This window comes from Saccopteryx leptura, chromosome 5, assembly GCF_036850995.1.
Source record: "Saccopteryx leptura isolate mSacLep1 chromosome 5, mSacLep1_pri_phased_curated, whole genome shotgun sequence".
NCBI lineage: Eukaryota > Metazoa > Chordata > Mammalia > Chiroptera > Emballonuridae > Saccopteryx > Saccopteryx leptura.
Window position 1 is genome coordinate 55,742,668 of NC_089507.1, and position 13,931 is coordinate 55,756,598.

General features: G+C 38.4%; 1 protein-coding gene across 3 annotated transcripts in view; it reads left to right on the forward strand.

Moving 5' to 3' along the window:
• The first annotated feature begins 235 nt into the window (after positions 1-235).
• Positions 236-13,931, forward strand: part of MTHFD2L (methylenetetrahydrofolate dehydrogenase (NADP+ dependent) 2 like) — a 103,621-nt gene continuing 89,925 nt past the window's right edge. For 2 of the 3 annotated variants that reach the window (XM_066385591.1, XM_066385592.1), the window contains exons 1-2: positions 236-586; positions 13,540-13,724. In XM_066385591.1, the coding sequence (XP_066241688.1) occupies positions 444-586; positions 13,540-13,724 (328 nt within the window). In that variant the 5' untranslated portion in view covers positions 236-443. Of the gene's footprint in view, positions 587-2,413; positions 3,071-13,539; positions 13,725-13,931 lie in introns of those variants that run through there. The other variant, XM_066385593.1, reaches the window with a different exon arrangement.

The window sequence follows — 13,931 nt, forward strand, 5'->3', positions numbered from 1 at the left end:
TTAATAAAATTCCACGTGGCCGAGGCTGTGGATTGAAGCTCTAGCTTGGGAGAAAGGGGGCGTGCAAGGCTGAACTGATCAGTTTAGCCTCCTTCCCTGTGTCTTCCCCCTGGGGAGATCCACGGCATGTGGAGGGGGAGAGAAGCCAAGTCGTGAAGCCGCGCCGCAAGCCACCAGCCTTCCAGGTGTAGCGCCCCATACTCCGGGCCTGGGGTCCCGGCCCTGCCTCCTAAGGGTCCCGGAGCTCCTTCAGCCCCGCCCCCGGCGCCCTGCGGAGCTCGGCTCCTGGCCCCGCCCCTGCGTGGCACCCCGGAATTCCCGGAACCCCGCAGCTGGCGGGACCTGCTCTCCCGCCGGGCCCGGTGGGGACGGGACCGGCCTGCTGCTGCGAGGACCGGAGCGGCAGGAGGGGGACCTCCGTCCGGAAGCCGGGGTCTGCGGCCATGACGGTGCCCGCCCGCGGCTTCTTGCTGTTCCGCAGCCGCCTGGGCCGAGTCCCGGGTCTGGGCGGGAGCGCGGCGTCGCTCGCGGGGGCGCCGGGAGCAGCCGGGCGCGCAGTTCGGGGCTTTCGGAGCAGCGGCGTGAGGTAGGAGCACTACCGGACTCTCGGTCGCCTCGGGTCCGCGCGCCGCGGCCGTGCAGGGCGCCGGGGGTGCGACCCGGGCGCGAGCTGGGCCCTCGCACGCGAGGTCGAGGCTGCGGGGTCGCCCCGCGGCGGGGCCGGGTGGGGGGCGAGGGCTGCCTGGGCTGCGGACTCGGCCCGGCGGACCACGCGGGTGGGCAACGTGGACGTGCTCGGGTCCGGGCTCCGGCACCGGAACGTTCTTGAGTCGCAGCAGGTGCAGCTGATTGATGTTGAAGAGTTTGAGTCCCTCTGGAAAGGAAGAACGCGTGGTCTGCTTGTTTGAAACATTTGTTTTGGTTTTGGTTATTGTGATTCGTGAACAAAGGAGTGGGCGTTGTTCCAGAGGGTTTATTAGTGTTTGAATTTGTGAATTCCTTTGTTGGCGGTAATATTGAGTGAGGTGTTTTCCACTCTAAAATTCTTAATGATTTTACAAAATGAGACTTGAATCTTGATTTCTCAGTCTTTCTCTGTATGGCACTTCCTGAACCTCTTCAGTCTGAGACTGAAGTGTTCAATCTTATATTCCCCGCATCTCTTCGGACCATGTCGCTGACTAGTACATTGGAAATACAAAACAGTATGGTTTTAACTCTTCTACACAAGGGTGTCTGGGAACACTTTACCCTTCTGTCATTTACTTGTGGTTGCAAACTCAAACCTAAGAAGCTAAAAATATATAGCCTTGACCCAAAGCCAGTGAGTTCAGAAGAGATTCTGTTTCCAGACGTTTAGGGCTTCCAGTAATGCCCTTTCACCACCGTTTTGGGTGGCCAGAGACGATGTCTTTACCAGCCTTTTTTTTTTAAATCTCCGATACTCTCAGCACAATAGCTGAAAGAAAGTAATGAACAGTAATGTGGAATTATAGCTACTGCTTATTTAGTTTTAATTAAGTATACTAAGTCCCCTATTGTATACATTTGGACCTAACTCTTGAGTAGGTGAAATAAAAAATTATTTCCTGTAGGGTTTACTTGGGACCCAGTTTTGAGTGACTAGGTCTTCCACAAGAGTCTGTGAGAGAATAACAGTGATTCAGAGTTCTGGTTGTGTAAGCTTTTGTGGTGTCAAACAATTTGCTAGTTGGTTTGGAATTAACAACTTTATTACTTAGGAAAAAGAGATTCTGTAGAATTCTATTTGTATTGCAAAATTGAAGGAATTATCTACTACAGCTATTTTATCTATTTAGATAATTTTAAAAAGTTAGTTGTTTTTAGGACTTCTTTCCAGGGTGGAGATAACTTTTTTCCGATTGTGCAAGTTGATTAATTTCTCTTTGTCAGCCTGTTGTAAACAACCCGTTACCCAGTCCTCTCTATGAGCACTGAATGGGCGTCACAACAGTTTCAACCCAAGTATTTGGTTGTAGCCACTTGATTTGTATGGATGCACCCCCACACACATATAGGCAATTCATATCTTTTAAAAATTATATTTAATGGTCTCTTTATAATTTAAAATAGTGTAGTGCAATCATTTCGGAAAAGATTTCTTAATACAGATAAGAATTGTTACCTTCCACCTAGCTGCTTTCAGCCACATTTGATGCAGATTATACTGTATATAAAGAAGTAATCTTTTTGATACTTTTTATTTTTTTAAGGCAGCCCTATTTACTAAGTTACGATAGGGTGGTGTTTTTGAATCCTCTTGGCACTGAATACCATATATAAAGGTGAGGATAGCTGTAAGGTTGAGAAACACCTGTGGATTGTTGGGCCTCTGGTGGGGAGGAATTCGGACAGTGTGTTGATGCTTATTGGTGTCTCTTTTCTCTTCTAGGACCAGCAGAGAGAAGAGATTCCATCTTCCAGAGGTCGCCACTGTCTGCCTCCCCACTTGTCCCCATCCTCAGACATCCTTTTTTAAATGTGTACGGACACAGTAGTTGTCTAATTCTTCACAGTGAATGCAGTTTAAATCTGACATCATTCCTATTGATTGAAATTTGAACCTTACTGTTCTTCTTACTGAAAATTGTCTTTGAGTGTGATAAACTCTTCACCCAAAGATACTATTTTAAATTTACATATTTATTACCAGTTTCTGAGTTATGTAGTCTTAAATGAAAGATGAAAATATATTTTTGATTTTTTAAAATATTTTTGACTAATTAGATATCTGTAATAATGAAACATGTGAATACTGTCTTAGTGGAGGGGTTTTTTAAAGTGAAATTTCAAGTAATGTTTGACAAGATTTAAAAGTTACAAAATCTTGAAGTATCTTTTAACATTTGTCTCAGTGGTTTTTCCTTTAAGATTTACAATCAGTTTTATTTTCCCTATTTAGTCATGAGAAATTAGATCTTTTTAATTGGAAGGAAATATATTTAATGTTGAAGAAATAAATAATCTCTATTTGTTGTAACTTATTATTTCTTAAAATGAATTACTTAATCAGCCAAAAGTTAAAAATAAAAAATTATTGATAATTAAATTTTTCTATTTTGCCTTGCTGTGTGAGTTGATGGGGATGGGGAGTTTAGGTATCAAAATGTCTTGGATTATAAATATCATGTGAATCTGGCCCAGTGCTTTTTAGTATATGGAGCCGGGCAGCAACCTGTTTTATATGGAGGGGAGGTCACACACAGACCTTTTAGATTAATTGCATGCTCAAAGCAGGTTTGCAGGTATCCTGCAACAGGGACTTCCCTAAACCCTACTTTAGATCATTTTACCTGAACTCATTTTCAGTAACTGAATGGATATCCCAAGTGTTTGTGCTTATCCTGTTGCTCAGTGATTCCTGAAATTAATTTGGCAGATTATTTTCATCTTCCTGCTGTGATTTCTTTTAGCATTTGTGAAATTGTGTGTATTGGCCTACAGCTTTTTTTGGAAGCCTCACCTTTCGTTATGTCTCACTGCCAATGGCGCTATAATTTTTGCAGCTAGGCTGACATTTAAAAAAAAACCCTACATTTTTAGACTTAGTATAAGATGCTGGTTTATGTTATTTAAATATTAATGTCTTACAAAATGGGTAATTGAATTTAATTAAAAATATTTTATCAATGCTGTTCATTTTTCTTCAGATTCTCTGTTCTGGTATTTCCTCAATATTTCTATCTCTGTAGAAGAATTACTTCGTTAAAATTTCTTTTACCCTCATGTGAGGCTGGAAAGACCCAGACTTTATTTAGGACTGTTACTAAAACTGGTTTTTCATAGACTGATTTCAACCAAGATAGAGTTAGTTTTAATGACTACCAAAGACAGTTTCTTGAAATCATATTGTGTTTTGTTGGCAAGTGTGGTAGTGTGGTTTTCCCATCTTAATACCTTATCTGTTCTAATGAAAATGTGATGATAGCTGTTTGGCTACAGTTTTGATTTCTGGGCAGTTCTGATGTCATTTTCAATTTAGAACTTAAATGTTTCACCATTTAGTGTTTAATATCTTAGTTTTATGTGTGTCCCAGCATTGAGAGATAATATGTTATAATATAATTTGTCGAAATTTAAGTTTTCTGATTAAAATGGGTCAATAGATGAAAAACAGAAACTTATTCATCTCAGATTTTGTTCCTCAACCAGGCTTAGTAATAACTTCACACTTTCTTTAATGACCTGAGGTCATTTTTCAAATGCTTTGAAGTTGTGGTATCTCTTCATGTTAATACCTTGATGGGATGGTAAAAACAGGGAAAAAAACAACAAACCACTAATAATAATCTTCCATGGTCACATTCTCTCATGGTTTCCATGAAACTCAGTGAAGATTTTAAAAATAGTTTGGTTTAGAGATGATTTAAGTCGTGGAGGGAGATTTAAAGAGAAAGATGTTTGGGTGAACTATGAACTGTCAATGAATGGGATAAATTACTGATTAGTAATAAATGAAGTTTGCTATTAAGAAGTACAATTTTGACCAGAAAGAAAAAGACCTAAAAGGTAGAAAACTAAGTGGTCAGAACAGAGCACAATCCAAACCTAAATTTATTTCAAAGAACTCAGGATAGGATATTACCCAAAAAGTTTATCCAGCTGCTTCACTTAACATTACATCATAAGCATTTTTTGCCATTGTCTTGGTTAGTATTTTATTGGCTGTATCATATTCTGTTAAGTCAGTGGCCATAACTTAGCCTAATCATCTTGCTATTATTCAATGTCTAATCCTGGAAATACAGTGTGTCCATAAAGTCATGGTGCACTTTGACCGGTCACAGGAAAGCAACAAAAGATGATATGTGAAATCTGCACCAAATAAAAGGAAAACTCTCCTCTCCCAGTTTCATACCTATTCAGTGCAGTTCGATGTGGGCTCATGCACAGATATTTTAGGGCTCCTTAGGTAGCTATCCCGTATAGCCTCTACAGACTCGTCACTGACTGATGGCCTACCAGAACGACATTTCTCCACCAAACTGCCGGTTTCCTTCAACTGCTTATCCCACTGAGTAATGTTATTCCTATGTGGTGGCGCTTCATTATAAACGCGCCGATATTCACGTTGCACTTTGGTCAAGGATCCGAATTTAGCGAGCCACAGAACACACTGAACTTTCCTTTGTACCATCCACATCCCAACTGGCATGGCCATGGGCTGCTCCACTATACATGGTGTTACGTCATCATCTGCGCGTGCACACATGCTGCTACATCATCCTACAGAAACTGGGAGGGTTTTCCTTTTTTTAGGTGCAGATTTCACATTTCTATCGTCTTTTGTTGCTTTCCTGTGACTGGTCAAAAGTGCGCCATGACTTTATGGACACACTGTATATGAAATTATTTATTCTCACATTCAGGTTATCTTGTCCTCATCATATCAACCAGCATTATTCACTTAATGATATGAACTCTACCCATGTGTAATTACTGTCATTAAAGAGTGTGCCTACCCTGACTGGTGGTAGCTTAGTGGATAGAACATTGACCTGGAATGCTGAGGGTCTTGGTTTGAAACCCTGAGGTCACTGTCAGCTCCTTGGCTTGAGCACAGGATAATCAGCTTGGGCATGGGTATACCAGCTCAAGCTCAGGGTTGCTGGCTTGAGCTCAAGGTTGGTTGCTTGAGCAAGGGGTGACTGGCTTAGCTTGAGCACCCGGATTCAGACATGTATGAGAAGAAATCACTATCTCGGGTTGATGCTCTATCCACTGAGTCACCATTGATCAGGCTAAATTGTGGTTCTTAATCAAAGTTTGGCATAATCACTGTATAGATGTTTTAAAGAAACATCTTTATTTTTTTATTTATTTTATCTTATTTTTTAATTGAATTTATTGGTTAACAAAATTATTCAGGTTTCAGGTGCTCAATTCTACTACACAATGGAATACTACGTGGCCATAAAAAAGAAGGACATCTTACCAATTGTGACAGCATGGTTGGACCTGGAAAACATTATGCTAAGTGAAATAAGCCAGTCAGAGAAGGTTAGGTAGAGGTTTTCTAACACAAAAAATCTACAAACTCTAGAGGCAAAAATAGTTGAGTTTCACACTAAAGTTAAGAACTTTTCATCTAAATTATCCATAAAATATGTCAAAAGCCAAGCCACATACTGTGATGCACCAATATAATATAGGTGTTTGGAATATATAAACATTAATAATCCATTAAAATTAGACAGATTAATAGTCTATTAAAAATGGTCAAAAGAGATAGTCACTCCATAGAGAGGAACTCCAGATGGCTAATAAACCTATTAGATGTCCAACCACTAGTACTTAGGATATTAAAACCACAATGAAATGCCATTTAACTAATTGGTTAACTTAAAATTTTTGACAATATCAAAGAAGTAGAGCAATTAAAACTTACACACCACTGGTGGACCTGTGAACAGTACAGCCACTTTGGAAAACAAGTTGACATAAATTGTAATCACATATGAATCCTATAATCCAGCAATTCCATTCCTAGGTGTATGCCTTAGAGAAGTGTTATTATATATGTGGTATATATATTATTATAATGTATATATTATTACATAATGTATACTATATATTTAATGTTTAAAATACAAACATTAGATTAAATGATGAAAGCAATGGGATTATAAATCCAAATTTTAGGATAGTGCTTATGGAGAAAAGGGTTTTTGATAGGGGAGGGTTACACATGATTTCAGTGATTATAATAACTTTTTATTAAACTGAGTGGTAAGGTAAATTGTATTAATTTTTCTTTACATGTTTTATAGATATTGTGCGTCTACTCACTTTTAATATAATTGAGGAGATGAGAGAGGTGAGAGGGAGGAGTGTCTGAGGTCCGGGGAACAGTGTATGTGGAGGTCCGGAAATGAGAATTTGGCACAGCTGATAAACTGAAATGCAGCTGTGTGTAGTGTGGGACTTGGTCAGCTCTGAGGCCTTTATCAATGAAGCTGAAGGCAGCATGTATGAGCTTGAAGTTACAGGAAATTTAGATTTTCTTTGAAACCCCCTTTTCCCAGTTTTTCAGGTTAAAAAACTTTGGAGTCTAATTTGACTTCCGTTCTCTTTCTCGTACTTAACACAGTAAATCTCAATGGCCTCCCCCTCAAATTCAGATTCAGACTATTTAGCACGCCCGCTGTTATTCCCGCCTTGCCCAAGCCACCACCATCTTTTGCCTGGGATACCCCACAAGTGCCCCTATTGCCCCCTTGCTTCCAGAGTCTGTTCCCCACATTTTAACCAATTTTTGAATAATAAAAATTGGGTCATGGCACTTCAGAATCTCCGTATGACCTCCTAGTTCACTCACAGTAAAAAACAACATCCTTTCAAAGGTTTGAAGGGTCTTAAGTGATTTGACGTCCCTACTTCTATATAGGACTTCATGCTCCACTGTGATCCACATATTCTTCCCACTCCAGCCCCTGATCCTGCTATTCATTGTCCATGCCAGGCTCACTCTTACCTAAAGGTCTTTGTACTTTTGTGCACTTTCCTTGACCTGGGATTATTTTCCTCATATACCCACATGACATTACCTCATTTCCTTAATTTATGCTCAAATGTCAGCTGGTTAATCAGAGAAATGACACCCTAACCCAGTGGTCCCCAACCATTTTTGGACCGCAGACTGGTTTAATGTCAGAAAATATATTCGCCAACCAGCCTTTAGGGTGGGGCGGATAAATGTATCACGTGACTGAGACAAGCGTCAAGAGTGAGTCTTAGACAAATGTAACAGAGGGAATCTGGTCATTTTTTAAAAAATAAAACATCGTTCAGACTTAAATATAAATAAAACAGAAATAATGTAAGTTATTTATTCTTTCTCTGCGAACTGGTACCAAATGGCCCAGGGACCGGTACCAGTCCACGGCCCGGAGGTTGGGGACCACTGCCCTAACCCACCTACATAAAATGGCAACTCTGGTATCCATAACTGTCCTTTCCCTCTTTTTTTTAATATATTAAATATTGGTCTTAAAAATTTTTTGCTGTGTCTTCTTCAATATGGTTTCCACGAGATTGGACAATTTGTTTTGTGTGCCATTATTTATGTTCCTGGTGCATAGAAGAGTGCCTTCTACATAGAAGGTCCTTAATATAGATTTGTTAAATTAATAAACAATGGTTATGTAGTGAGGAGTTTCACTAGGAAATTGATGATTATATTTGGAAAACCACTGGCTGCAGTATGGAAAATGGGCTGGCTGAGATAAGACTTCAGCCAGGGAGAACTCATGGGAGCTATATGCTTCTGTGGCTGAATATTTGACTTCTTGCTGATATTTAACTTTTTTCAACAATATGCATGTAGAAAAATCTCACTTTATGCACAAAAGACTGTGTAAGCTAGATGTGTGTATTTATTGGTTCTTCCAGCATATGGACTGATGTGGGCATCCTCTCATTGGACTTCTCCTTATTCCAGGTTGCTTCATTTGTTCTTATATTGTGTCTTCCACAGAGCCAGGCTTATAGAGGCTCTTCAGTGACTGAGGAAATCAATGGATGGGCCAGCTGCTACTGAAAATGCTCAAAGTCCCTATTCATAATTTGGGGGGAGTCTTAGTGACATTTACATGTAAACACCAGCTAATTCAGGCTCTGTCATGTCAGCCTATAATTAGCAAGCTAACTTAGCATCTCTGTGCTATAAAGCAAAATAAACACTGTCTCTCTTTCAGACCTCAACATACGGTGTGCAGTCAAGTTTAATCTGTATATTGTTTCTTTGGAGCCTGGAATCAGTTTATGCTATTGTCATCTCTGACATTCTCAAGGTCACACAACTTTGTGGTGTCTAGTCCATAATTATTCTGGATTATTTTTAGTGATTGCCTGTTTCATAGTATCCTAAGAACAAATTACTCTGTTGAACCGAGAACTAACTAATAAGACATGTCAGCACAGCACTGCTATTCACATGTTATAAAATGCAGCACGGAGTTCAGGTGGTTGTTTGTTCTTTAAAATATAAATATATGTTCTTTACTGTAAGAGTGTTTCTGATATTTTGGCATATAGATCTGCTTCTGTAATAGACTATTTACCCTAACTGAATATTACTGATACAATTTAATATATAAAAATTATTTTTACCATCTCTTGAAATGAACCATGCTAAAATTAGTTGCTATATCTGCAGCCTTTATTATTTGCTAATATTGGAAGTCCTTGTTCTCTTAGTATTAAAAAGTTGCTTAAACTTATTAGTTTAAAAAATGAGCACCAGAAATTCATATTAATTAGTGAGAAAAGTTTATTATTTAATCTTTGAAACTAAAACTTAAACTCAAAAGTAAGTGTATTTTATCTTTAATTTAATCTATCATTGTAATTATATACTATTAGAATGTACAAAAACCAAACTGTAAAAACTCAATAAAAACTGAATAAACTTAATAGCCCTCCATATTAAAACATTAAACTTGTAGTTTTAAAGCTTCTGACAAAGAAAGCTCCACGATCAGATGTCTTCACAGGTGAATTCTACCAAACATTTAAACAATAAATAATACTAATTCTATAGAAACTCCTCTGGATATTTGAAGAGGCTGGAATACTTCCTGACTCATTCTGTGAGGGTATCATCATTCTACTATATACAAAAACCATACTAAGACATTACAACAAAAGAAAAGTACTGACAAATACTTATCATGCACATAGATGCAAAAATTAAAAAAAATTTTTAGATGAAATCCATGATATCTAGAAAGGGTATTCCTGACAACTAGGGTTTATCCCAGGAATGTAAGGTTGATTTAAGATTTGAAAATCGGTGTGATTCATCATATTAACAGACTAAAACCAAAATCCATAGGATCATATATGAACATCTCAAATAAATGCAGAAAAAGCATTAGACAATATTCTGATATAAGATCTTATCAAACTAGGAATACAACTAAATGTATAACCTGAAACCATAAAACTTCTAGAAGGAAACATTGGAGAAAATCTTTATGACTTTGAGTTAGTCAGAGATTGCTTATACTCAACACCTAAGCATGCTCAGTAAAAAAGAAAATGAATTGAAGAAAATCAGAATTCAGAACTGATATTCCAAAGACACAGTTAAGGGAATGAAAAGGCAAAGCACAGACTGGGAGAAGATATTTCAAATCATATATCTGATAAAGGATTTGAATCTACAATATAAGAAGAACTCTCAGAACTTCAATAAAAAGGAAACAACCTATTAAACAATGGGCAAAATTAAATTGCATAGTTCAACAAAGAAAACAGGCAAATGGTAGATAAGCACATGAAAATATGCTTAACATCATTATTCACTAAAGAAATATAAATTAAAAGCACAGTGAGAGATACCATATAGGTACTAGTATGACTAAAATGTAGAAGACTGACCATGCCAAGTGATGGGAAGTATGTGGTGCAATTGGAACTCTAATATACTGTTTGTGGAAATGTAAAATTCTACATCTACTTTGGAAAACAGGTTGACAGTTTCTTATAAATTTAAACATATACATGCCATATGTTTCAGTCCTTCTTCTCAAAGTATTTGAGAGAAATGAAACCATATGTGTATATAATGACTTGTGTATGGATGTTTGTAATAACTTTCTTTGTCATGGCTACCAACTGGAAACAACCCAAATATCCATCAACAATTAATGAATAAACAAATTTTTGTATATAGATACAATGGAAAACTTCTCAGCAATTAAAAGAAATAAACTATTGATACATGCAACCACATTAATGAATCTTAATTATGCTGAGTGAAAGTAGCTAGATAAAAAGGAGTGTGAAATGCATAATTTCATTTTTATAAAATTCATGATGATAAACTAATATATAGTGACAGAAAGCAGATCAGTTGTTACCTGGTGATGGAGGGGAGGGGATGCAGGCAAAGACATGTGAATGGTCAGATTGCAGAGAGGTACCAGGAGGCTTTTGGAGATAATGGATATGTTCATTTTCTTAATTGTGGCTATTGTTTCCAAGTTACATACATATATTAAGATGTCAAATTATATATTTTAAATATATGCAGTTTATTGTATGTAAATTATACTTCAATAAAGCTATTATAAATTTAGGACATTAGAACAAGAGTGATACATTGAATTTTTTATAACTTCCATGTCTTAAAAGCTATTGAATTTTTAATAAGAAGTCAACAAAATTAGAATCAAAAGTACAGTTCACTTATAAAGCCTAGTTTTAATTGTATTGTCTAAGCAGTGTATTTGCTCAGCTAATTATTTACCCAGCATTATGATTATTATTAAAGTTTACTTTTGTGTTGAACTGAAGAAGGGATTTTCAAACACGGTCATTCACAAGAATGCCTGTGAGAACAGGTAGGCATGCAGATTTCCAGGATTTCCCCCCTAGACATTGTGAGTCATGTGTGTGGTCTTGGATCTGGGAATCTTCAAGTTCAGCAAGTTTCTCAGGCAATTTTTTTTTTTTTGTATTTTTTTTTTATTTTTTTATTTTTCTGAAGCTGGAAACGGGGAGAGACAGTCAGACAGACTCCCGCATGCACCCTCTCAGGCAATTTTAATGTTACTATCCATAGACCACATAATGGAATCACTTTTTAGCAGAACACTCTTTACATCCAAATTGTATAAATTTGGATGATCGCTATGGACCACTGGGGCCTGACTGAAAAGGAGTATTCTTTTATTTTCTTTTATTTTTTATATTTTTCTGAAGTTGGAAACGGGAGGCAGTCAAACAGACTCCTGTATGTGCCCAACTGGGATCCACCCGGCATGCCCACCAGGGGGCGATGCTCTGCCCATCTGAGGTGTTGCTCTGTTGCAACCAGAGCCATTCTAGTGCCTGAGGCAAAGGCCACAGAGCCATCCTCAGCGCCCGGGCCAACTTTGCTCCAATGGAGCCTTGGCTGCAGGAGGGGAAAAGAGAGACAGAGAGGAAGGAGAGGGGGAAGGGTGGAGAAGCAGATGGGCGCTTCTCCTGTGTGCCCTGGCTGGGAATCAAACCGGGACTCATGCACGCCAGGCCAACGCTCTACCACTGAGCCAACCGGCCAGGGCCAAGGAGTATTCTTGATCTGGTTCACTGGGGCCTGACTGAAAAGGAGTATTCTTAACCTGGTTTTACTTGTATGTACACCAGCCTATTAGAGAATACAACTGACTTATTTCGAAGAGGCAGCAAGTTTGCACTTTGTGTGTTGGCTGAAAGTCATGGTGCCCACAGTTGTTAGAAAATAAAAAATGTACAGGTCCTAGAAAGAATTAAGGTGCTATAAGGTTTTTCTTTCCTCTTTCTTTTTTTCTTTTGCTTCTTGCTCCTCTTCTTTTCTCACTTCTTCATAATGTCCATTGATCTGCGCTTGGCATTTTATGTAATAATCATGGCAGCAGGAAGAAGGAACCATCTTATACTTTACCAGGTATCTTTAAAAAATAAATACACAGTATTGCCTGACCTGTGGTGGTGCAGTGGATAAAGCGTCGACCTGGTAATGCTGAGGTCGCCGGTTCGAAACCCTGGGCTTGCCTGGTCAAGGCACATAAGGAGTTGATGCTTCCTGCTCCTCCCCCTTCTCTCTCTCTCTGTCTCTGTCTCTCCTCTCACTATCTCTCTCTCTCCCTCTCTCTCTCCTTTCTAAAATGAATAAATAAAAAAATAAAATAAAATAAATACACAGTATAAATAACATAAATCACCACTCTTAAGTTTGACATCATGGTAAGCTGGCAAGCCTTCCCATAATGCATTTCTTAATGCCTTTCTAGAGATAGATTTATGTCACCTGTCAAAGTATAGCATTTCTTACCTTCGTAAGTACTTATATAAACAGCCAGGAAGTAATGTGCTGTGTAAAATTTTTTTCATTGGAAATGTTGCCATGATGGAGGAAACAACCGAGCAATCTGCTTATTGACCTGCTCCCCACAACAATCAGTGACAAGCATGGCAAGACTGGCAGCTGTTGTCATGGAGTTGTCCAAAGGCCATGGAATAAAATTTCACCTTGAACAAGTCAAAAGATTGTGTAGTATAGAGTTCATGACTTTAGGGTCTTGTACAGGGAACTGTAACTAAGAGTGAACAGGCAGCCTAAGGGTCACAAGACTGTGAGGTCACAACATGGCACAAGGCTTTGATGAAGATGGATGCCAGTTTTGACCTGACTGTGCCAATATGCCTTCTCTGAAAAAATAACAGAGCTTTTAATGGAGCCAATATTATAGTCTAGATCTTGAGTATGTGGTTTGATAATAAAAAATACATATGATAGTTATAAAGAAATGTATGCTGTAGATAGATTATACTGTAGATCTAAGAAGCAGAGTTAGAATCTTTCACAAAATTTTAAATATATTTATGAACCTGAAGGGTTGGGTGTCAAATATACTTTAAAAACTCAAATTCTGGGCGCTCACTGGGAGAATCATAGACGTTTTAGTTACTCTTGTATCTTAAACTTATGTGGTTGAATGTTCCTTATTGTCATTTCAGTACTACATTTATTCTTTTGTTTTTCCATAGACATGATGCCATCATTATCTCAGGAAAAGAAATGGCCAAACAAATCCAGAAGGAAATACAGCAGGGCGTGGAGTCGTGGATTTCCCTTGGGAACAGAAGGCCTCACCTCAGTATCATTTTGGTGGGCGATGACCCCGCCAGCCACACATATGTCAGGAAGAAGATCAGAGCCGCCTCAGCTGTAGGTGGGGATGTTTTAGTTGTACTTGTTACTAAGTAATGCTTTCTAGTTTCACTTCAGAGCATAACGATTATGAATGATAATTGTCAAATAAGAATAACACTTATTATGATGATAGATTTTATTTTAGTTACCAAAGTACATATTCATTTATTATCCCGTTTCTTTAAATTTCCTATGGAATCAATTCAGCACGATTTCAGATGGTGAG